General features: G+C 36.1%; 1 protein-coding gene across 1 annotated transcript in view; it reads left to right on the top strand.

The window, feature by feature from the left end:
• Positions 1–13,793, top strand: part of SLC2A13 (solute carrier family 2 member 13) — a 300,012-nt gene extending 286,219 nt beyond the window's left edge. Inside the window, exons 8-10 of the mRNA XM_070410428.1 lie at positions 402–523; positions 651–803; positions 8,729–13,793. Of these exons, the coding sequence (XP_070266529.1) occupies positions 402–523; positions 651–803; positions 8,729–8,955 (502 nt within the window). The 3' untranslated portion in view covers positions 8,956–13,793. The remainder of the gene's footprint in view (positions 1–401; positions 524–650; positions 804–8,728) is intronic.
• Positions 13,794–24,487: the final 10,694 nt, after the last annotated feature.

Raw genomic sequence — 24,487 nt, forward strand, 5'->3', positions numbered from 1 at the left:
AAATTCTTAGCTATTTTTCTTTACTTGGACTTAAAAAGTATAAGGATTTAAACACAGATGGATACCTTTTCATGTACCTACTGGCCATCTGTATGTCTTCTTTGTAATGTGCATATTCGGATCCTCTGCCCATTTTTTAATTGGATTGTTCGGGGTTCTTTTGCTATGAGTTGTATGCACAGAGTATTTCTATGTGTTGCTCTTAAATTATATTCACTTCTAAAACTTCTATGTGAGCTTGCATTTAATATTTAAATCTTAATTTTTTTCAAGAAAAACATTGGACCTTTTTCTTTAATTATGTTAAGGAACTACCAAATATGTCGTAGGTGATGACATTAAATTTCTACAACTATGTCCTAAAACACTAAGTTAAATATTTATATTGCATTATTTTTCAGGTGTGAAAATGAAACCAAATTCAAAACAGAAGAAGTATTTTGGGCATATAACTTCTGCCCTACTCCATATTCTTGGACTGCACTTCTGGGCCTTATTTTATATCTCGTTTTCTTCGCACCTGGTAAGCAAGCCTTCATTGTTATTGTTGTGTTTATTGAATTGTCTCTTCTTAGAAGAGACAAGCTACTTTTTTAAAAAAAAATCCTTACATATTGCTTTATTGAAATTTAAAAATTTGTATTTCTCAGGAATGGGACCAATGCCTTGGACTGTGAATTCTGAAATATATCCTCTTTGGGCAAGAAGTACAGGAAATGCATGTTCATCTGGAATAAATTGGATTTTCAATGTTCTGGTTTCACTGACATTTTTACACACAGCAGAGTATCTTACATATTATGGTAAGAGGATTTTATTTCCTACTATTTTTAGATATGATTGAAAGACTATATTGTTACATTTTTGCTGTTATGTTTCTATGATGTGTTCTTATTCTCCCAAGTCCTTGGAAATGCACCTGGGACAGGTGAGAGGAACTGTCCTTTCGCAAGCAGCACCGCTTCAGTCCCTCAGTGCTATGTAGCCCACCCACCTTCCCAGCCCAAACGTCTCCCCGCTGTCCCCGTTGGAAATCTCCACAGCGTGGCTTTGTTTCATGCAGAAACATAACAGAGAATGGTAGCAAGATGTGTGCGGGGAGTCCAGGCTAATGCTTGAAGATGGCCCAGGACAGGGGCAGAGTCCTGTCCAGAGTGGAATCCGAGTAGAGCTGAAAGCAGCCTCCCGCTGTATCACTCTGCTTTCGGGCCGGGGCACAGGCACATGGTGTCCACAGAGACCAGCACTCACACTGCCAGGACTGCGAACATGTCCAAAGTGTTAAGTAAAAATGTGTGGGGGCTGTAACTCAAAATATTGGGAAGTGACTGAGTTAAGGTAAGACCTTGGGAAGGTACTTCAAGTCCATTTTTACTAAAGTGAAAAGACTGTCTTTTCAGCAAGAGGATTTCTTCACTGTATGTTTACAAGTTGTACTAGGATTCTAAGGGATAAAATAGGTTTTCATTCTAATCTCGCAAGCCTCTTTGGTGAATATGGAAGGCCTACTGCTTAGACCAGCCGTGGGCAAACTACGGCCCGCGGGCCGGATCCAGCCCGTTTGAAATGAATAAAACTAAAAAAAAAAAGACCGTACCCTTTTATGTAATGATGTTTACTTTGAATTTATATTAGTTCACACAAACACTCCATCCATGCTTTTGTTCCGGCCCTCTGGTCCAGTTTAAGAACCCATTGTGGCCCTCGAGTCAAAAAGTTTGCCCACCCCTGGCTTAGACCATTCTCTGATCACCTCCCCATCACTCACCGCATCCCATGCTCTGGACCAGCCGTCACCAACTGGTGGTCTGAAAGGTTGGCAATCACTGGTTTAAGGAAACCTTTGGAGCAGCAGTCGCCAACCGGTAGCGTCCGCTGCTCTGGACACTTACTTCTTTTTGCAAGGACAGGTTTATTTGCCAGCCCCATATCCCCAACCATAAATTCCTTGAGCTCAGGCCAGGACTAGGCCTTGTTCACCATTATATTCCCAGTACCTTCCAAGGCATCTTATTTATTTGATAAGCCTCAGAAGTGATGCTTGAATGACTAACTGCACAGATGAATTTTGTAGATGAATATGAGAAACATAAAAATCTATTCCTCCTCTCTTCTAAACATGCTGAATTGCTATTTAACTTTATTATCTTTATAAAACTCTTCTCTCTCCCAATCAACATTTAGAAATATTTTTTTGGAAAGGAAATACACAGGCCTTTCAAACCGGATATATATTAAATATATTCCACTTTATCCCATTTGGCAATTAAAATTTACCTAAGTTCATAAACTTATCTTCCTGGCACCATAAACATTAGCACAATAAATATTTACCCATATTTGCTGATTCTTGAGAATGCTTAAATATTTGAAGACCTAAATGTAGACTACTATCCTGAGAGAGCATTTTTTATAGAAAGGATAGACCAAATAATAAAAGTCTACATGGTAAGACTTTTGATAGCAAAGCTCCGCTTCCTTGAATTTATGCTGCCAGGAAAACATGAGCAACAGAAGTAAACTTTAAATGGGGCATAGCCAGGCTTCTTTCAAACATCGGTTAGCAGAGCTCTCTGCTTTCTGTATTAAGTCGAGCTTCTATCAGGTGAGCACACTGGTCCATTCGGTCTACTGCTGGCTAACGGTAGAACAACAGTTCAGTTCAGGTGTTTGTTGGTCCACATTTTAATCTACATGTTATATGTTAATATTCCTGATTTAACAAATATATACCACAATGATGTATGTCTCTGAAAATATCAGGTCTTCTCCTATTTCCTCCCTTTTTTGTTTCTTACCTCAAATTTTGATTCCTTCCAGAACTATACTGCTTAGGTAGTCTTCCTTAGACCCCATTCAGCAATGTTTATTACTAAAAATTATCATTAAAAATGTCACCAGTATTCCATTTTATGTGGAGCATGTGTGACTAACTGATCCCTTGGAGAGCATTACAATCAGACATGGTCTTTGATTCCTCGTTTTGTGTAATTCAATTAAATATTTATTTTAATTTGAAACTTAATATAGGACTCTAATAAAATTTTCTTCAGAATCAAGCTGCGGAATAGCTGCACTGTTTAACAATCCTGACAGACTCGGTAGAGGCTTTTTATTTACATTATGATAGTTACATAACTGACTTGCCCATTATGTGAAACAGATCACAGCCTCCTGAGCCTCCCGACGCCTCTAGTTTAACCACAGGTCTCACCAGGTGAAGACCACTTACACACCTTTGGCATTTGCCTGCTTTAGATTCCTCAAATCTTATAAAAGGATCTTGTATTTCAATAGAGCTTCCTTGATATTATTTGCTTCAGGAATTTTCCCAATCCATCAAATTGTTTTAGCACTGTCAGACTTAGTCATTTCTAATCATGCCACTACTCCTAAATTGTGAGAGATGATGAATAGTTCCTCAATATTACATTTAGTAAACCCAAACTAGGTTTGCTCTGTTACAGGAGTTTAGCAGCCTGGTTTAGTCTAAAATACTTCATATGTTCCTGTATCACCAGCATCATGATCACCGTCCTTTCTTTGTCCTTCTCCACTAAAGATTCCGTTTCTATTCTTAACTCCACAGTTTTGATTATCTGTAATCAAAACACAGGATTTCAGCTCCTTTCTCAAAAAGCTAGCTTGCTAGTACCACCTTTTTAATGAAAACCTTTCCAATTCATTAGTCATCCTAAATCTTACTCTGCTCTATCTCTAACAGCAACTCTTCTTCCCTTGTCATTTATAGAACTTAGTAATGCTACCACTTTTTTGAGCAACTAACATCCAAAATTCTAATAGGCATGTAACATACATTGTTTCTATTATTTTTAAAATTTCAGTATAGTTGATAATATTACATCAGTTGTATTAGTTTCAGATGCACTATATAGTGATTCAACATTTTTATACCTTACAGTGTGATCACCCCACTAATTCTAGTAATCATCTGTCACTGTACAACATTATAATATTATTGACTATATTCCCTTTTCACCCATCTCCGCACCCCTCCTAACCATCTTTCAGTCTCTGTTTCTATAAATCTGCTTTTGTTTTGTTTGTAGTTTTTTAGATTCCATATATAAGTGAAACTATTTGTATTTGTATTTCTCAACCTGTGGGTCGCGACCCCTTTGGAGGTCGAACAGCCCTTTCACAGGGGTCGCCTAAGACCATCCTGCATATCAGATATTTACATTACGATTCATAACAGTAACAACATTACAGTTATGAAGTAGCAACGAAAATAATTTTATGGTTGGGTCACTGCCGGAAGCCGGTCCGTCCTTGCAGCTTGACATAGTCGCTGCAGGAAAGAAACATCTGCACAGCATATGTTGTCCAGGTCACAACATGAGGAACTGTATTTAAAGGGCCAGAAGGTTGAGAACCACTGCTCTAGATGCATCCATGTTGTTGCAATTGGCAAGATTTCATTATTTTTATTGCTGTGTAATATTCCATTGTGTGTGTACGTATACCCCATCTTCTTTATCTACTCATCTATAGATGGACACCTAAGTTGTTTTCATATGGCTGTTGTAAATGATGCATATATCTTTTTGGATTAATATTTTGGATTTCTTCAGATAATACTGAGAAGTGGAATTGCTGGGTCATAAGGTATTATCTAGTTTTTTGGGGAATCTCCATAATGTTTTCAGTGGCTACACCACTTTGCAATCCTACAAACATGGCACAAAATTCCCTTTTCTACACATCCTTGATGACACAAGTTACTTGTCTACTTACCGATAATGGCCATTCTGACTGGTATATGGTGGTATCTCATTGTGGTTTTGATTTGCATTTCCCTGATGATTATCTTTTCATATGTCTGATGGCCCATCTGTATGTCTTCTTTGAAGTAATGTCTTTTCATGGTCTCTGTTTATTTGTTGATTGGATTGTTTTCTCTTTGTATGAGCTTCTTATATATTTTGGATATACCATTTGTGAATATATTCTCTCATGCAGTAGGTTGTCTTTTTGTTTTGATGGTTTCCTTCATTATGCAGAAACTTTTTTGGTTTCATGAAGTCCCATTTGTTTATTTTTGCTTTTGTTTTCCCTTACTTGAGGAGACATATCCAAAAGGATATTACTCAGACTGATGTCAGATAGTTCACTACCTGTGTTTTCTTCTAGGAGTGTTTTGGTTTCAGGCCTTATGTTTAAGGTTTAACCCAGTTTGAGTTTATTTTTGTATATGGTGTAAGAGAATGGTCCGGATTAATTTTTTTACATGTATCTATTCAATTTTCCCAACACTACTTGTTGAAGAGATTGTCATTACTATATGCTTACCTCCTTTTTCATAAATTAGTTCATCATATAAGCGAGGATTTATTTCTGGGCTCTCTATCCTGTTCCATTGATCTGTGTGTCTGTTTTTATGCCGGTACCATCCTGTTTTGATTATTATAGTTTTGTAGTATAATTTGAAATCAAGAAACATGGTACCTCCAACTTTGTTCTTCTTCCTCAAATTGCTTTGGTTATTTATGGTCTTTTGTAGTTCCATATAAATTTTAGGATTATTTGTTCTAATTCTGAGAAGAATGTTGTTGGTATTTTTATAGAAATTGCATTGAGTCTGTAGATAGCTTTGGGTCATGTAGTCATTTTAACAATGTTAATCCTAGTTCATGAGCATGGTATATAGCCTTCCATTTATTTGTGTCCTCTTTAGTTTCTTTCTTCAATATCTTATAGTTTTCCTATACACTAATAATGAACAATCAGAAGAGAAAATTAAGAAAACAATCCATTTACAATTGCATCAAAAATAATAAAATGCCTAGGAATAAATTTCACCAAGTAGAAAAAGACCTATATATCATTGAAAAAAGAAATTGAAGAGGACACAAATAAATGAAAGGATTTACTAGACTCATGGATAGAAGAATTAACATCCTTAAAATGTTCATACTACCCAAGCCTCTGCACATTCAATGCAATCAATCCCTATCAAAATACCAATGGCATTTTTCATAGAGCTATAACAAATAATCCTAAAATTTACATGGACCACAAAAGGTTCTGAATAGCCAAAGCAATCTTGAGAAAGAAAAACAAAATTGGAGTTATTATTCTACCTGATATCAAACTATACTAAAAGGCTACAGTATTCAAAACAGCATATTTTTGGCATAAACACAAACATATAGATCAATGGAACAATATAGAGAACCTAGGGAGGAAAACATGCTGTTATGGTCAATTAATCTATGACAAAGTATGACAAAATGGGGTAAAGACAGTCAGTCTTCAATAAATGACATCAGGAAAGCTGGACAGATATTTGCAAGAAATGAAACTGAATCATTTAAAGTATGAACCAAAACTATAAAACTCCTAAAAGAAAATATAAGCAGTAAACTCTGACATTGCTCTTAGCAATATTTTTTTGGATATTGTCTCCTCAGGCAAGGTAAAAATAAAAAAATGGGACTACATCAAACTAAAAAGTTTTTGCACAGTGAAGGAAACCATCAACAAAATGAGTAGGCAACCTACTGAGTAGGAGAAGATATTTGCCAATGATACATCCTGCATGGGATTAATATCCAAAATATGTAAAGAATTCATACCAAAAAAGAATCCCATTAAAAAATTGATAGAGCCCTGAGCGGTTTGGCTCAGTGGATAGAGCGTTGGCCTGCGGACTCAAGGGTCCCGGGTTCGATTCCGGTCAAGGGCATGTTCCTCAGTTGCAGCACATCCCCAGTAGGGGATGTGCAGGAGGCAGCTGATGGATGTTTCTCTCTCATCGATGTTTCTAACTCTCTATACCTCTCCCTTCCTCTCTGTAAAAATTCAATAAAATATATATTTTTTTTAATTTGATAGAGGACATACATATAGCCAGTAGACAAATGAAAAGATGCTCAATATCACGAATCATCAGGGATTTCAAATTAAAACTACCATGAGATATCACTTCACACCTGTCAGAATGGCTACCATCAATGAAACAATAGGTGTTGGAGAGCATGTGGAGGAAAGGGAACCCTCAGTGTTGGTGGAATTGTGAATTAGTGCAGCCACTATGGAAAACAGTTATAGAGGTTACTAAAAATATATATAACTACCTTATGACCCAACAAGTCCACTTCATTGCAACATTATTTACAATAGCCAAGAAATAGAAGCAACCTAAATGCTCACCAATAGACTCATAGATTCAGAGAACAAATGATGGTTGCCAGATAGGAAGGGGTGGGCAGATGGATAAAAAAAGGTAAAGGGAATAAGAACTACAAATTGGTAGTTATAAAAATAGTCATGGGATGTAAAGTACAGCATAAGGAATATAGTCAATAATATAACATGTATGGTGTCAGATGGGTATTAGATATATCAGGATGATCACTTCATAAGTTGTACAAATGTCTAATCACTATGTTGTATACTTGAAACTAATATAATATTGTATGTCAACTATAAGTAGAATGTTTAAAAAAAATTTAATTACACCAGAAAAAAAATTGCTTAAATAAAAAAAATAAGCTTTGTAGTATGTCAGATGGTGCTAACTGGACTAGAGTGGTCTAAGAGAAGGCACAGGGAGACCAATTAGGAGACTATTTGCAACAGTGCAGATGAGGGAGGATGGTATCAGTGCAACGGTTAAAGTGTCATCTCTCAGATTATGAAAGTAGATTCACCGGGATTTCCTTAACAGATTGGATATTGGAGGGGAGAGTAAGAAAAATGTCAAGGCTGATTCCAGACTTTGGGCATGAGAGACTGTAAGAGTAGTGTTGCCGTGTACTCCATTAAGTCATGAAATCAGCAGTGTCATAATTTGATGTCATTGCAAAAATGTAAGATACATGAGAATGAAATTTCTCCCTCAGAGTATCTCCAGCCTAGCAGACAAGAAAGACAAAGTAAATGTGCATCATTATAATACTTCTTGGTTACTATGATAGGGGCCTCAGCAAAGTGCTAGGAAAGAAGCAGTTAACTCCAGCCAGAGAGGAGAGGGAAGACCTAAAAGCACAAGTTATATATGAACCTGGTCTATAGTTCTTGAGTTTGGCATTACATGACTTTAGAAAAATAAATTGCATTATATTCATAGGGTTAGAACAATTAGAGTGACCTGGCTGGCAGTAATTTTTTGGCTCCATTTCAGACCACAGTTAATTATGCTTCATTGACCAGAAAAAAAAAGTCAAAACCAAGCCCTTTCCATCCTAGACACATATACACAGCAGGGCCTCAAATAACTTAGTTGCACTCAGTACTGTTTTGTTACTACATTGATGAGATGCAGCAAGAACAACTCTTATTTATATCAATCAGTCTATGGTAAAATTGGTTTCATTACACAGTTAACCCTTGAACAACACAATTTGAACTACAGTTCCACTTATACATGGATTTTTTAATAAATGCATACAGTACTGTAAATGTATTGCCTTATCATTTTCTTAATATATTATCTTTTCTCTAGCTTGCTTATTGTAAGAATACAGTATTAATACATAAAACATAACAACACATGTGTTAATCAACTACGTTAACGATAAAGCTTCCGGTCACACTAGGTTTAGGCTATTAGTGAAGTTTGTGAGGAGGCAAAAGTTACATGTGGATTTTCAACTGCACAGGGCTCCTAACCCCACCCTTGTTCAGGAATCAACTGAATATCATCTTGCCTTAGTTCTAAGAACCTACTGAGGACTTAACTGTACATTATTTTCCATCACAGGAGCCTTCTTCCTCTATGCTGGATTTGCTGCTGTGGGACTCCTTTTCATCTATGGCTGTCTTCCTGAGACCAAAGGGAAAAAATTAGAGGAAATTGAATCACTCTTTGACAACAGGCTCTGTACATGTGGCGCTACTGATTCTGATGAAGGGAGATATATTGAATATATTAGGGTAAAGGGAAGTAACTATCATCTTTCTGACAACGATGCTTCTGATGTGGAGTAATTTTCAACTGCTGATATATGTGGTTATTAAACAAACTTGGGAGAAAAAGCAGCAATTGGTGACCTCACTGCCCTGCTTCTAATCTGTTCTTTCCACAGTCCAGTTTTGGATGACTTCTTATTCTAAAATCCTTGATTAGGAGGAAGATACAATCATGTTGACACTTCTTTTCGTAAGTTGAAATGTAAAAAATTATATATTTACAGAGATTTTAAAATAATAATCATTGAACAAATGTGTGTAATTCCTTCCTGAGATAGTCTAAAATGAATATTGTATTCAGTGATTTCAGTGGTATCCTTTTTTCCTAAGACCATATATAACTATTAGTGGCAATTAAGTCAGTACTAATCTAGCTGAATCATGTATGTGATATAAAGAAGCATTCTAGGATATGGTCTAAGATGTTTTCTATCAAAACCTGGCCTATTGGCCCTAAATTTTCCAAGGACAAGTATCTTATCTGTGATCAGCTATTCGAAAGTAAATTCCATTAAGCTTTCATCAACAAATTCAAGTGCCTCCTACTTGGGCACAGCTGTCTTATCTCCTCTGGATTCCACATTTTGGTTTCTCGTTCCAAGTCAGATCTTGATTGTTCTTCAGAAATTGACTCCACACAGGATCTTTTGAACATTATGAAAAGCAGGTCTTTTGGGGTATATTTTCATACATATTTTTTGCATCAGTGATAAGTGTACATTTGCACAGATAAGCTAGCAAGTTTTGATAAGTATATTTTATTGCTAGAAACGTCAGAAAGAAAAGATTTTTATGGATCCCTAATTGAGTTAGTCACTTAGGTATGGAACTATAAATATAAATAGCACTAGATCTTCAACAGCATTTCAGGGTTGGTTTTTGTACATGCCAAAATCACTTGATACCACACCTTTGCACATCAATTCTTAAGTCGTATGTGTGCCTTCATTTGTGTTATATAAATAGCTGCCATCAGACTATTTCTCCCTTCTTTTATTCAAATAATTTCTGAAACAAAAAAAGGAAGAAAATCAGTGACAAACAATACTGCTATTGTTGCTATTTATTTAAATAGTGGGACTTATTTTTAAGTTATTTTAACTTTTTATTAATTTTCCTAAGGGAATTGTCACTTTTTTTTTTTTTTACTTAATAGTACTTGTCTTTTTTTTTACTGTAAGAGCATAAACTAATTTTTTATTTTGCACACCCTTTCTCATTTTCCCTGACAATTTACATCCCCTACTATCCCCCCCAAAACAACACATAGATTTGTCTGTGGATGTTTCCTTTTACTCATGTTTAATTTGAATTTTTTCCCTTCTTGTCTAAAAATTGTAGTTTACTATAGGAATAGATTAATGGTTCTCATATAGCAAACATCTTTAAGAAATGTTGACTTTCTGCATTTCTGTCTTTTCAGAGTTTATTGGTTTTTATGTTCCTTCATCAATGAACTCTAATTTTTGTTTTTATATATTAAGAACTATACAATATATACAAAGTTACTTGCTAGTTCCAGTGAAATTCTGAATGACTCTTCTTTAGCCAGCTATGAATGCATAAGTTTGATGCATTTTAACATGGCTCTAAACATCTAATAAGGTATTCTTGGGAGTGAAAAGGTGGCTATCGCTAAATTCACTGTGTTTCTGCCAGTCTCCAAGATGTTTTTTCTTCTCTTTAAGTCTGGCTTGTTCACATCACAATGTCAAAGCTGAGAATGTAGCCAAAAAGATTCATTCTCTAAGTCACCAGGGGTGTGTGATATGTGCTTTAATGGTCACTTTACTGGTAAAAAAATGTTCTCGCTTTGATCATTACATATAATAAAACATTTATTTGACAGAGTGTTTTTTTCCTTGAATTAGGTGCTTTGACAATTGATTTCTCAATGGATGTTAATATTAATTTGTCCCATAAGAGCAGATGTGATTTCATAGAGAAATTTATTATTCTATTGACATTTCTTATCTATGTAACATTTCATAAGGTAAAGTGAAATGGAAAGGGAAGGGTCTGTTGTATATTAAAATCAAAATAAGATGGAGAGAAAAGATATTTAGACCAATAAAGTACTCACCTTAAGAATTCTTCTGATTTATCCAAATAATTGCCTCAGTTCTTCTCTTTATTATATATGTAGCCTTAACTCAGCTGGGCTGAATGCACAGTAACTTTATTAAAGGAGCAACTTAACTCTTATTTTTTTGTAAAGCAGAATATGGCCAGTTTCCCTGATATATGCAAATGGTATTTTCAACTTTATACCCATAAATGCACATTATAACAGGGAAAATTTGCCACAGTCCTCCTCAACCCCTTCTTTAAAGGACTATTTGTTATTTATATAGTGATAAAGATAACATTCCATATCTTTGAAGTACAGAACAGAGAGGCACAGTATAAGAATTATTTATAATTTTTTAAAAACAAATAACTACTTCAAAAGGAACCTTATACAATTAGGGATTATTTTTACATTCGGTGAATATTTATAGTATATTAAAAATTTAATGTTTGAATTTTGAAAGTTTTTTTAAGTTCTCAGCATTATTAGCTACCACTATCAACTTGAAAACATTCTGTTTGAAATATCATCAAATATATATTTTATAGGACAATTTATATATGGTTTAATCTACCATATTAAAATGCATTAAGAATCATGTATTTAACTGAAATTATAGGTCTGCTTCTAGACATGCTGCAAGTTCAACAGATTTATATTGAGTTTTAGGAAAACATAGTGAAGAAAGCTGTAACCCCTGTTAAGGCTTATTAGCTGAATGGCTGATGAGATCTGCACTAGACTTGAGAAATATAACTTTGCATCTGCATCCGAACACTTAAGTCTAAAAGTGATGTCAGATAGGTTTTAAAGATTTGGTATTTTTCTTCAATATAAACATTCCTAATAATTTTGATTGATGCACCTTAGTCAATAATTACCAAGCACATGATTTTATGTATATGTAAAATGTCTAAATTAAAAGTAGACTTAAAAAGTTTGAAATTTTGTTCCCAATCATATGCAGTAGTTAGTTCACTGATGTAAATGCTATGAGGGTAATGCTATCAAGTGCTTTCTCATAGCTTTATTTTACCACTAATTAAGATTAAATATATGAATATAAATATGTTTTTAAGTAATTCACTCTAAAACAAATCTGTTAAAGAATTTAGAAATTATTTACTCTAATTTCAAAATCAATTATCCAGAGGAAGAATGAACAGGAAAAACATAAGTTGACAACTTGTCCTTTTTCTTTTTCTTCAGAAAGTAAAATTGAAATGCATTATAATAATCCATAGATCCAGGGGGGAGATATTTTAGAAAATACTATCCATATGTTATCCAAGACAATCTCGCAATCTAAATGACACTAATATAGTTTATAAATACTGGAATACAGTGAGGGGACTGGAAGGATTGTTTTGATTTTATTTCATAGGCACAGTAATTAAAAACAACATGAGATATTTTATTATAATCAGATTTTTTAAACCATTCTCTTAAATAAAATCTCAAATTATACTAAGCACCCAATAACTGACAGTTGTTGTGACAAATTTTCAATTACCAAATTCAGACCTTTTCACTAACAACAAATACAAGAATGATATACCTGGCCAGAAGCAGAGAATTCATAATATGTGCTTTATAACAAAATGTATTAAATTGTGGATAAAATTTACAGCTCATGTGTAAATGCTGCCTCTAAAAAAAAAAATCAGAATTGTTCTGTTTTAATGTCCTGTTTTCTGTCATGTTCTATTACTTTTCTTAGCCTCAAGTACAGTAATGTTAATCTAATTGGTGAAGTGATTCAGGTTATAGCAGTGAATCAAAGGTTGGTTCATGCAGTTCTGGGTGGACAATCTTGCCGTTTTCTAGAAATAGCATCATTTAAAAATGCCAAACAGCTAACTGCTATCAACTCTCTTATATATTGTCTCTTAAAGAAGGAAATTTTTGTGTGCCAATAATCATTAGAGAGATATTTTATAAGTATTAATCATGTTCAGAAATACATGAAAGAATTTTATCCAGATTTGCTTGTGAGTGTTAAAACATATAATTCCTATAAATCGTTACTTTGTACGTATAAAATAGTCTGCTGCACTTGAGTGATTTGGTCTGTGGAATGTTAAATACCTACCTTTGTTTAGCAGTAATATTCAGATTTTTGTTTTAGACAGTTAAGTTCTTGTGTTTGTCATATCAATATAAATGAGAAAATGCAGCCTACATGTACTTAAAAGATAAAAACCAGTATTTTGTAAAGTTTTAAAATGTTAGCAAATTTTAATATTCAAGTAGCATTCCATCTCATTTCAAGGTTAAAAAAAGATGAGACTGAACTCTAGCCAAAGTAGAAAATTTATACTCTACATGTCCAAACTGGTTCTTAACATCTTTTGGACTATATTTCACTTGATGTTATAATATCTTTTATTTATAATGTTCAAAATTCTATTTAGAAGCTCTAATGTATATCTAGACTAAATCTAAACTGTTTTATGCTTTTAAAATATGTTTTCAAAGTATATATTTTATTTTCTGAGTGCATGTTATGGAGTGTTTAATATTCACATGTCTTGGCAAATCCAATATAAGTATTTATTCCTACATGTGACATGAGATATGTCTTAAAAATTATGAATATGTATAATTTCCTTCAAAGTCATTCTAGCCTATGGCTTATCAAAAGTATTGTATATTTTATGGAGATTTAGTGATGTATATGTAAATGTTTTTTAAGTTATTTTATTGAAGTTTATCTTTACATAAAATTAAAATCTTTTTTTAAAAAATGTGTCAGTGCCAGAACTATAAACGGAAATAAATAAAAGTTAAGACAATTCATTCTCATTGATCTTCCTTGTATTTTTGCATTTTCTCTAATTCTTGTCCTTAGATTTTGGGCTTTAGCTTACATAGTAAAAACATCTACAAAGATTTACCTCTACGTATTTATGCAATCCTTCTCATTTTAAAGATATTTTCCTATTTTGATCATGGGTAAACTCATCTTTGAAAAACATTTTATAACATCTAAAAATTGTTCCAAAGAATTATTCTAAGAAGTGCTTAGGAACCCTTGAAATATTTCTGGTAGTTGTCAGAACAAGATGTTTCCATGAACCATTATGTTGGGTTGACAAAAATACCTGCAGGATGACCAGTTGACAGTCCTTTTGGGACACTTTTGCTCTCCACTACCTTTCTGCCCCAACCATAGCTTTTATTAGTAACATTGTGTTTGATCTGGGTAGCTACCAGACTTATTCCACAGTTAGGGTAGGTCATCCTGAGTCCAGCTATAGAAATAGCCCAAGCAGACCCTCTCAAGACACTAGTCAGCCGTGGGCAAACTACGGCCCGCGGATCCGGCCCGTTTGAAATGAATAAAACTAAAAAAAAAAAGACCGTACCCTTTTATGTAATGATGTTTACTTTGAATTTATATTAGTTCACACAAACACTCCATCCATGCTTTTGTTCCGGCCCTCCGGTCCAGTTTAAGAACCCGTTGTGGCCCTCGAGTCAAAAAGTTTGCCCACCCCTGCACTAGATCTACTATAACTCAAAGGCTTACAATGCAGTTGCAACTTACCCAAGGATTCTGATGGCAGCAGGCAAGGTTAAAATACTACAGTCAAAATGACCCTTGACAATCCCATAAATTATGTATAAAGTGTCCACTCACCTGGACAACTGAATAGTGTGGTACTTGTCTGAATCAGTGGTCAGGGAAGTCCTCATGTCATTGTGCAATCTTGTGGGGTAAATGTTGTCCACTTATCAACACTACCACTTAAATTGAGAATATTTTGGTGGCTTGCGCAAGATCATACAGGAGGAAGTGGTAAACTTCTCTGCACTGAGGACTCCAACAGTCTTCCTCTCGGTCCTTATTCAGAATATCTTCTTGTCAGATCCAGGCAGAAAGATTAAAAAATAGACATTGTGAATTCCTGTATTATAACTTAAAGAATGTGCAGAAAAAGAATCACATACCTCATTTTAAACTGGACTACAGACCCAAATCGTGAAAACCTTTCATTTGGGGATTCTTTTCCAAATATGAAGCAGTATATGGTACACTGTTTAAGAGGTCAGACTGAAGGCATATTGTCTAGGTCTGAATCCTAGCTTTCAACTTGCTGCCCAGTAACCTCAATTACACGGAGTTACTCTATGCCTCACTTTCTTTTCTGTAAATGGAGATGTCGTTACTGTCATATATGTGTTGGGGGATCATATCAGTTAATCATGTAAAGCACTTAGAGCAATGACATGAAGTGCTGATGACTGTGGGCTGTTGTTAGTGTCATCGTCTGTATGCTGTCCCTGATGCTGCTAATGTGATCTCCAAAGTACAAGCAATGTGCTTATAAATTCCCTTCCTGGGAACAATTACTAGGAACAGGAGCACATGGGCTTCTTTGACATATGTCCTACAGACTGTGTGACTGCCACAGCCAGGCTCCCTTCTGACCAGAATAGTTTGAGCTGACCTGGCTGATGTCCCTCTTCCTTTCTCCATCTCTTCCATGAACATCCTTCTGAATGGCACTGTTGATAAGACAGCCTCATTGTCTCCAGATTAACAGCATTTAATGTACAGTTTCTATTTATATGATCTCACTGTCAAGGAACAAAGTAATTTTAGAAAATTTCTCAGTCATCTTTCACCATTTAAAAAATTATTGAAACCCCCTCCAAATGAAAACTGACATTAACCCTTCACTAACTGGCTATATTGAAATTAAGTTCATATTACTATAGATGTTATGAATTCAATATGAAACATTGATAGTATTTTTTACATATAATATTTCATGTACTTTTCCATTACATTTACAAAAATTAATTTCAGACAATCAGTACATAGAGCAAATTTTTTACATAAAGGGAAATACTGGCATACATTACTTATAGCAAATGGATACTAAAGTTAAAAAAAAACACAATAACCTAAAAACAAATAAACAAAAAAAACCTCACAGACAGAGACAACAGTATGGTGGTTACCAGAGGAGGGAACTAGGGGAAGGTAGCAAAGGGTAAAGTGGGGATAAATGGCGATGAAAGGAGATCTGGCTTTGGGTTATAACACATAATGCAATATACAGATGATGTATCATAGAATTGTACACTTGAAACCAAATAATTTTATTAACCAATGTCACCTCAATGAATTTAAAACAACAAACTTGTTAGAGCAGTAGTTCTCAGACTGGCAGCACAGACATTGCCCGTGAATTTGTTAAAATGAAAATATGTGGGCCTCACCTGATGTAGTGTATCAGAATCTCTGGAGATGTAGCTGAGAACACTGTATATAATATATATACACACACATATTGGAAATATAATCAACATATAAGTTGTGTAAGTTTAAGGTATACTAGTACAACATATTGATTTGATACATTTGTATATTGCAATATGATTACCACCTTAGCTTTAGCTAACACCTCTATCACATCACTTAATTATCATTTCCTTTCTGTGGAGGGATCAATTCAGATCGACTCTATTAGCAACTTGTAAGTTTAAAATACAGTGCTGCTGTCGATATCACTAAGCTGTGCATCAGCTCTCCAGGACTTACTAGTGCCAGATTGTGCCCTTAAACAACATCTCCCAATCCCCAACAGCCTCTGGTGACCACCATTCTACTCTATTTTTACCAGTTCACATTTTTAGTCCAGGAAACTATATTTTAACAAACACTGGCTGATTCTGAAGCACATGAGAGTGTGGGCACCACGAATTAGAATTTTGAAATCACCACTTTGAAAAGGAAATCAGCATCATGTTCTTTCAAGAGGTGAGCTCATCTGTGAATAATATATAAACTGACTGACTAGATTTATATGCAAATTAGTTAGGAATTCATAAAGCTAAGTCATTTCTACCTTGGGGCTTTGCACGTGGTGTTTGTTACCACTGCCTTGTATGCTTATCATCTGTTCTTTGTGTGTCTAGTTCCTTGTCATTCAGGTATCAGGTAAAAATTATCTCCTTTGAAAGCCCATCTTGATGTTATTTAATTGTTCCCTTCCTGCCCAATACATCATTATGTAACCTTGGTTTATTTTCTTCTGAGTATTTACTATTGAAAATTTTACTTCTTGTCTGTTTCTACTACTAGAACATACACTGCATGGGAGTAAGGAACTTATATTACTTCCTACTGACTCCAGCATTTCATAAAGTACCTAGCATATAGTATGTGCTCAATAAATGTTTGAAGAATGAATGGATACATGCATCACAGGTGCTCATGTGGCCCACAAAAGAGCATTGGAAATTTTCCCTGGGCTGGAAAGAAATTGTTAAAATGACACCAGGGCACTAGGCCAATATCAATAGCATGCTTTATAAATGAACCTTTGAACAGCAAAACTCTTAAGCAAGCAGCAAATTCCCTATGGTACATGAATGCATGTGTATTCATATAAACACAATAGCATGACAAGTTTGGTTTGTTCCTTATGAGTCCTATTCATGGAGGGGAAAAGCTAGCAAGAAGTACCATTAAATATTAAGATGGCAAAGTTGGGATAGGATTTGCATGTTTTATAATAAGTTATTCTATTTCTGCATTTTATTTATAGAATAACAACTCATTTTTATGTGCCAGATATTTTATACAGTAAGTTCCCAATTAATGTCAATAGGTTCCATGATTTTAAGTGGAAAAAGATAAAACAAGACCAATTTTACCACAGGTTAACTGATAAAAAAAGGAGGTAAGGTATAGCATCTAATCAACATTGTAACAAAATGGCATTAAAAGAAATGATATTATTTGAGGACCTCCTGTATTCATCATTTCATTCTAGCCTCACAAAACTCTGTATCAAAAGTACTAATATTCCCCCTATTTTATTGTTTATTTTTTACAATGAGCTTTATATGGAAATTTTTATAACTGCCTCTACCTGAAAATTTTTGCTGGCACTGATCGCCCCTCAGGGCTTCTCCACCTCCCCCTGCTGCTCCTGAGGAGTGATCGCAGCAGCAGCCACCACTCACACCCACTACTGGCGATGGCCCCAATCACTCCATGCCGCCAGTGGGTGCGAGTGGGGCCGGCGCCGTCAGTGCATGGGAGCAGACGGTAGCAGGAGTGGGGCTGCCGGCAGACAGGGACCAGGGCCATGGCAGGAGGGGCGCCGAGGATGGGCCGAGACCCGCCCCTGTGCCCACAGCAGCCTCATGGCCCACAATTCCTTTCAAGGTACATGAATTTGTGCACTGGGTCCCTAGTTAAGAATATAAAGAAGGTAGGAGGGGCCTCAAAACAAGGCAGCCCCATACCCACATATGGTGATTAAAAATCAGTAGAAAGATCTGAGACTGTGGAGGTCCCCCCTGATGATCAAGGAATCCCAACTTTCTCATAGGGCCCACACACAGATTCACTTGCTCTGAGCTTCAGCACTGGGCGGCAGCTCAAAAAGTACCAGGGACAGATGGGGAGGAACTGAATTGTCTGGCTTTGGGCCAAAGGTTGCAGGGGCAGCTTTGTCCCAGACAGAAGTGCAGGCAGAGGCCATTGCTTCTACAGAGCTGACAGGCGGGTGCCATATCTGAATCTCCATCAACCTAGCTAACAATGTTCACCCCACCCTCGTGATTCCCTGAGACCCTTTCCACCCAACTTGCAGGCCCACACAAGATATTCCAGTGGCTCTTCCATGCAAATGACCTGTCTTGGCTCATGCTGCAAACTTTCCTAAAATCTCTCAAAGGTTCACAAACCCCAGACATGTAGCATTAAATACATATCTTGTATCTTCAACACAGATAAGAAGGTTAATCAACAAATAATTACTGACTGCTTGCTATGTACTAGGTACAATTCCAAGAAATACAGTGGCTCTGGACCTATAAAACGTACATATAGCTCAATATCCTATAAAATAAAAGCCCAGCGACCAAAACAGTGGAATGACCAGAACAGCCAGAGACCAGAACACCATGGCTCCTCGCCCGGGCTGGCTCCACCCCCCAGCGAGCGGTTAGGGGTGCTCCTAGGCAACGCAATAGGGTGCAAGTTTGATGGGAAAAGTCGAAGGGGGTAAGGTCTTACTTAAGGGTCTGCGGGGTTGGGGTAGTCGGCCCGGAGTAGGTTTGGAGTGTGCTGGGGAAGGAAGAGGAAGATCCGATTGGAAAACAGCTCAGCACAGTACCTTTCTCATTCCGAATCAGGATGGCGCCAGCCATGGACTAAACGGGCGGATGTTTCATGAGTGTGCTTGGGACCGACATGTTCATGGCAGCGGCAGTACTCCTGAAACTTCACTGACATTTTTTTCCTTTATTGATTAAGATATTACATATGTGTCCTTATCCCCCCATTGCTCCCCAACCTCCACTCATGCACTCACCCCCCTGGTGTGTGTGCAAAATAGTGCAAAATGGAGTTCTATCTCTCAACAATAAATGTAGAAAAGTGGACAATAAGACATATAAACATGAACTGTTCCAGTTATCTAATGCTTTGTAACCACCTCAAAGCTGTTAGTAGCTTAAAAGAACACATTTTGATCACAAATATTCAATCTAGCAGGGCTAGCTTATTTACATCTTAGGCCAGGAATCTGTAAAGCAGGAGGCTGGTTCACTCACCCATCTGGTGCCTGGGCTGAGAAAACCCAAAAGGCCCGGGCAGAGAAAGCTGGGCTCCTCAGGAATCTTAACCTATCTCTATATTGTCTTTCGACATGGTCCCTCCAGCCTGGAGGCTTTACCATACCCAGACTTCTTAAATGGCAGCTCAGTGCAACAAAGGCCTGTGTCCTGAAAAAGGGAATGAGAAAATATTAACTATATCATTTTCATAACATAGTCTTCAAAGTCATGCAACATCACTTCCACCTCTTTCTGTTTATTAGAAGCCAGTCATTAATGTTCACCCATATCAAAGAAAGAGCAATTAGACTCCACTTTTTGTGGAAGGAGAGCCAAAAAATTGCAAACATAACTTCTGGCCTCAAATATTACATTCCTTTCGTGCAAAATACACTGCCCACTTTCCAAAATAACCCCATATCTGCAAAAGTCTCACCTATTATGGTACCAGGCATAGGTTCAAAGTCCAGAATCACCTTCACGTGTGTATAAGACGCTTCAGAGGCTATTTATCAAGTATAGCTCCTTTTAATATGAAGACCTGGTGAACTAAAGAGACAAGTTATATGTCCTCTGCATACCAACATTCAGTGGTGCAAAAGGTATAAGATAATTATTACAGACTTTCCCACTGAAATGAGGGGAAAGAAAGGCAAACAGGAGTCACCAATCCATAACAATTCTGAAGTTCAGCCATTTGCATACTGATGGTTCTCTGAGTCAGACCAGATGCGTGAAATGCAGCACAGCATCTCTATAGGTCTTAGCTCTACCCTCTGAGCTCATGGTTCCACCCCCTTAGTCATTCTTTTCCATTAAAAAAAATGCTGATGTTTTTAGCTAAGTAGTTTTACCAACCTGCTTCCTGCCAGTAGTACTTCAAAAGTCCAAAGGCCTCTTTTCATGTTGTGATGGCTTTGTCCCCTTTAATCCAAGCAGGTAGTGTTTCTGCAAGTACACTTCTCTTAAAACTATGTGAGTCTCTTATGAATCATACTGAGGTTCAACCAATTAGAAAAAAAGCCATACCCACAAAATTCAAAATTGGTTTCCTTAAAAGCACCTATTGTTGAACATTGACAATTTGCAATGCATGCTCTTCAAGAACCTTAGCAGTATTTATCTAAGATACCATCACAAATCTTTGAGGTCTTTGCAGCATTCTACTCTTGATACCACCTCACATTTATGAAATCTTTGCAGATAATGGACTCCCCTAATGTTATCTTTATTTCCTAATTTTCCTGACAGTGTCCTGGAATTAATCTTTGTCCAAATTCTTTTCATACTTTCACTTAACACAATCATACTGAATTTTATTACAGGCAACTAGAAGAAGCCAGGTGGCATCATCAAGTGCATGTAGCTTGGGATGTGATCTCAAGAAACACTGCTATGGAATTGAAGGAGTGAGACAGGAAAGGAAGGAAGCTAATAAGGGCTTTATTACCAAGCAAGAGACCATTCTACGCAACAGAAGCTTAATTTTTCTGAGGAACTCTGGAAAAACAGCTCCTGTTAAGCAGATTCCTGAGCCCCATTCCCAGGATTCTGATTCAACAGTTTCAGGGCCAGTGTTGTAGAACATGCTTCTGGGGGAAGTATTCTATCCAAGAGACAGGGGACTGGGGTATTTATCCACCAACTCCAATTTGTCACTGTTTTAAAAGACTGCTCTCCACCAGCATTGACTTCCGGGTGTGTCCCGACTGCCCGTGCACAGGCAGAGCAGGTGTCTGCAGCCCAGAGAAACCCCAAAGGAAATAGCAAAGGTACTGGCAGTTGGAAATCAGGCTGGCATGTATTAAAATGGTACAGGCCAAGGAAATATTAGCAGAGAACTGACAGCATTTGCTACACTGCTGTATCTGGTGTCATGGGGAAAATAAACATTAACCAAGAAATTACATGAATAAATTACAATTATGGTAAGTGCTATAAAAGTAAATTACACAAGACTATCCCTAATGATAGCCTCATATTATTTCAGACGGCAACTTCCTGAGTAGTTGATGCTGACCAAAATAATGTACCAACCCCACTCCTGAATGTACAGTATCTTATTTGAAGTCACTGTGATTGGCAGTTTACATTACAAATGTGTGCAAAATCATTATGAAGTTTTCCCTTTTGTTTCATTTGGATAAACCTTAGCCAGGATTTACTTTGTTTTATAAACCTTAAATTGTAAATATGGAAAAAAAGCTGTTTCAATTATTTTTTTAAGTGGTTTCACCAAGAGAAAAGCTAAACCAGTATTGTACTTGAGAAGTATGTTATAATCTATTCTATTATATGAGATGTCTTTTTTATTTTGTAATTCTATACTTGCTTTCCCAGAAATATATTTTAAATATATTTAACTCTTAAAGCACCTAAAGAGTTAGCAACTATAAAGTTAGGGAACAGTCCACAAAACTACCCTTTTCAGGGGTCCCAAGAGCAGCCTCAGATTTGATAATTGCTGGAAACACTCAGAACTCACTGAAAGCTATTGTACTCTCAGCTACAGTTTATGACAGGGAAAGGACCTAGACTAAAACCAGCCTAGGTAAAAAACACATAGGGCAGAGTCTAGGAAAGTAAAACATACAGAGCTTCCAGTTGTCCCCTTCTGCGGAGGTGTGGACAGTTACTTTCCCGGTACCAATGTGTCACAACACAGACAATATTGCCAACCAGGGAGCTCACCTGAGCCTTGGTGTCGTCTTTACTGGGGTTCCATCACAGTGGCATGGTTGACTGCCCAGATGGCTGATCAGAGTTTCTAGCCCCTTAAGGAAGTTGAGATGATACTGCTTGTCTCAGTCCCATCCTAAATCACATTCTTACTATCTAGTTTGACCCAATATCCCCAGGCAAACAAAGACACTTTTATCAGGCATGACATTTCAAAGGCTTAGCAGCGGTTCTCAACCTGTGGGTCGCGACCCCTTTGGGGGTCGAACGACCCTTTCACAGGGGTTGCCTAAGACCATCGGGAAACACATATATAATTACATATTGTTTTATGATTAATCACTATGCTTTAATTATGTTCAATTTGTAACAATGAAAATGGGGGTCACCACAACATGAGGAACTGTATTAAAGGTTCGCGGCATTAGGAAGGTTGAGAACCACTGGCTTAGAGATTACCTCCCCAAAGCCAAAGGGCAAAGGTTAGACCTCTTTCTGGGCAAGTTTAAATTCTTTACTACACTGCACCTTGCTTACCCTCTATGGTCAGTGCACTCAAGTCCTGATATTCTCTTCACCTTACTGAGTTTAACTTCTAAATTATAATAATAATATAACTACATATGGACTTCTGAAATATATATGCTTTCAATACTGCTAGATTTAGGTAATTATTTAGGGAAAAATAAGTTTATTTACTATTTGAAGCCAACAAAAAATTCACAGCTCTATCTTATTCTAATATCTTTTTTCTATACATTGGTCTTCATTGCTATGTTATTTTGTGTTTTGCAAAATAATGCTCAGGATAATCAATCAATGATGGAATACCTTTCATTTAATATCAAGATGAAAATCTGGCCTTTTGAAAAACTATAAATGTAGACCAGATAATTATATTCTCCTTTCACAAGATGATTACTATACTTGAAGAAAATCATTTGAGCTCATTGTGCTCTCTGAGGCAGCAAAATTAACTCCCTTAAACTAGCTAAAAAACTAAAGACTGCTACTGTTTAAACATTAACTGTTGATGTTTCTAAATCATTATGCTTCAGATAAGCTCTGCAACACAAATCATTGAGTGATATGTAGGCATGTAAAAATGCAATATCTAATCATCATTTTCATTAAAGGCACAGAAATGCCTAACAATTTCTTTTTGGTTCAGTTAAATATCACAATGCCCCCTGCTGGGCTCTTTGTAATATATCCATACAAATAACAATTTTAGAATACAAACGTTAAAAATCTTGACACAATAAATACAATGTTGAAAACAATGCCTATATTTTAATAAATGAGAAATCCTTATATAATATTTATGGGGGAAAACATTAGCTATTTTAAAATTAGTGAACATAAATCATTTTTCCATTGTTGAACAGTTTTTTAATAAAAGCATTGACTTTTTTTTAATCTTGAAGAGAATAACATTCTCCTTAGTAGACATGTATCCACAAAAATGTTATCCCAACAAAACAAAAAATATATTTTATTTAAAAAATTAGTGCCAGAATTCTTAATGAGGGTTCAATATGTAAGATAGTAGCTAAGAAAATTATTATGAGGTTATGAAATATATTTGATATTATTGGTATTTTTTTCTGTCTGAAAATCTTGGAACATTTTGCTAAATATGTGACTGCACTAAATTTTAAAGTAAGTGCACAAGTGCCGAAACCGGTTTGGCTCAGTGGATAGAGCGTCGGCCTGCGGACTGAAAGGTCCCAGGTTCGATTCCGGTCAAGGGCATGTACCTGGGTTGCGGGCACATCCCCAGTAGGAGATGTGCAGGAGGCAGCTGATCGATGTTTCTCTCTCATCGATGTTTCTAACTCTCTATCTCTCTCTCCCTTCCTCTCTGTAAAAAATCAATAAAATATATTAAAAAAAAAAAAATAAAGTAAGTGCACAAGAAAGGAAGCAATTAAAATATTTTTAATCCATAAATAGAAGCAAATAATGTAATGAATAATCACCATAAGAATGATACATAGTAACTTTATATATTTTTTCTAAAAACTTAAAGATATATTAATGCTACTAAATAAATACCTATATAAGCTTGTATTAAAATGTTGTAAAACAAACCATAAATATATCCTCTGGATATTTTCACCTTGTGTTAAGCTACACTTTCTCATTCCATACTATGTTGATGAAATTCTGAACATTAAGTGAAATGCTAAATCAGGCAGAGATTTTAGAATT

Source organism: Myotis yumanensis, unplaced genomic scaffold, assembly GCF_028538775.1.
Source record: "Myotis yumanensis isolate MYYU_CA2020_CCGP unplaced genomic scaffold, mMyoYum1.0.hap1 SCAF_3, whole genome shotgun sequence".
NCBI lineage: Eukaryota > Metazoa > Chordata > Mammalia > Chiroptera > Vespertilionidae > Myotis > Myotis yumanensis.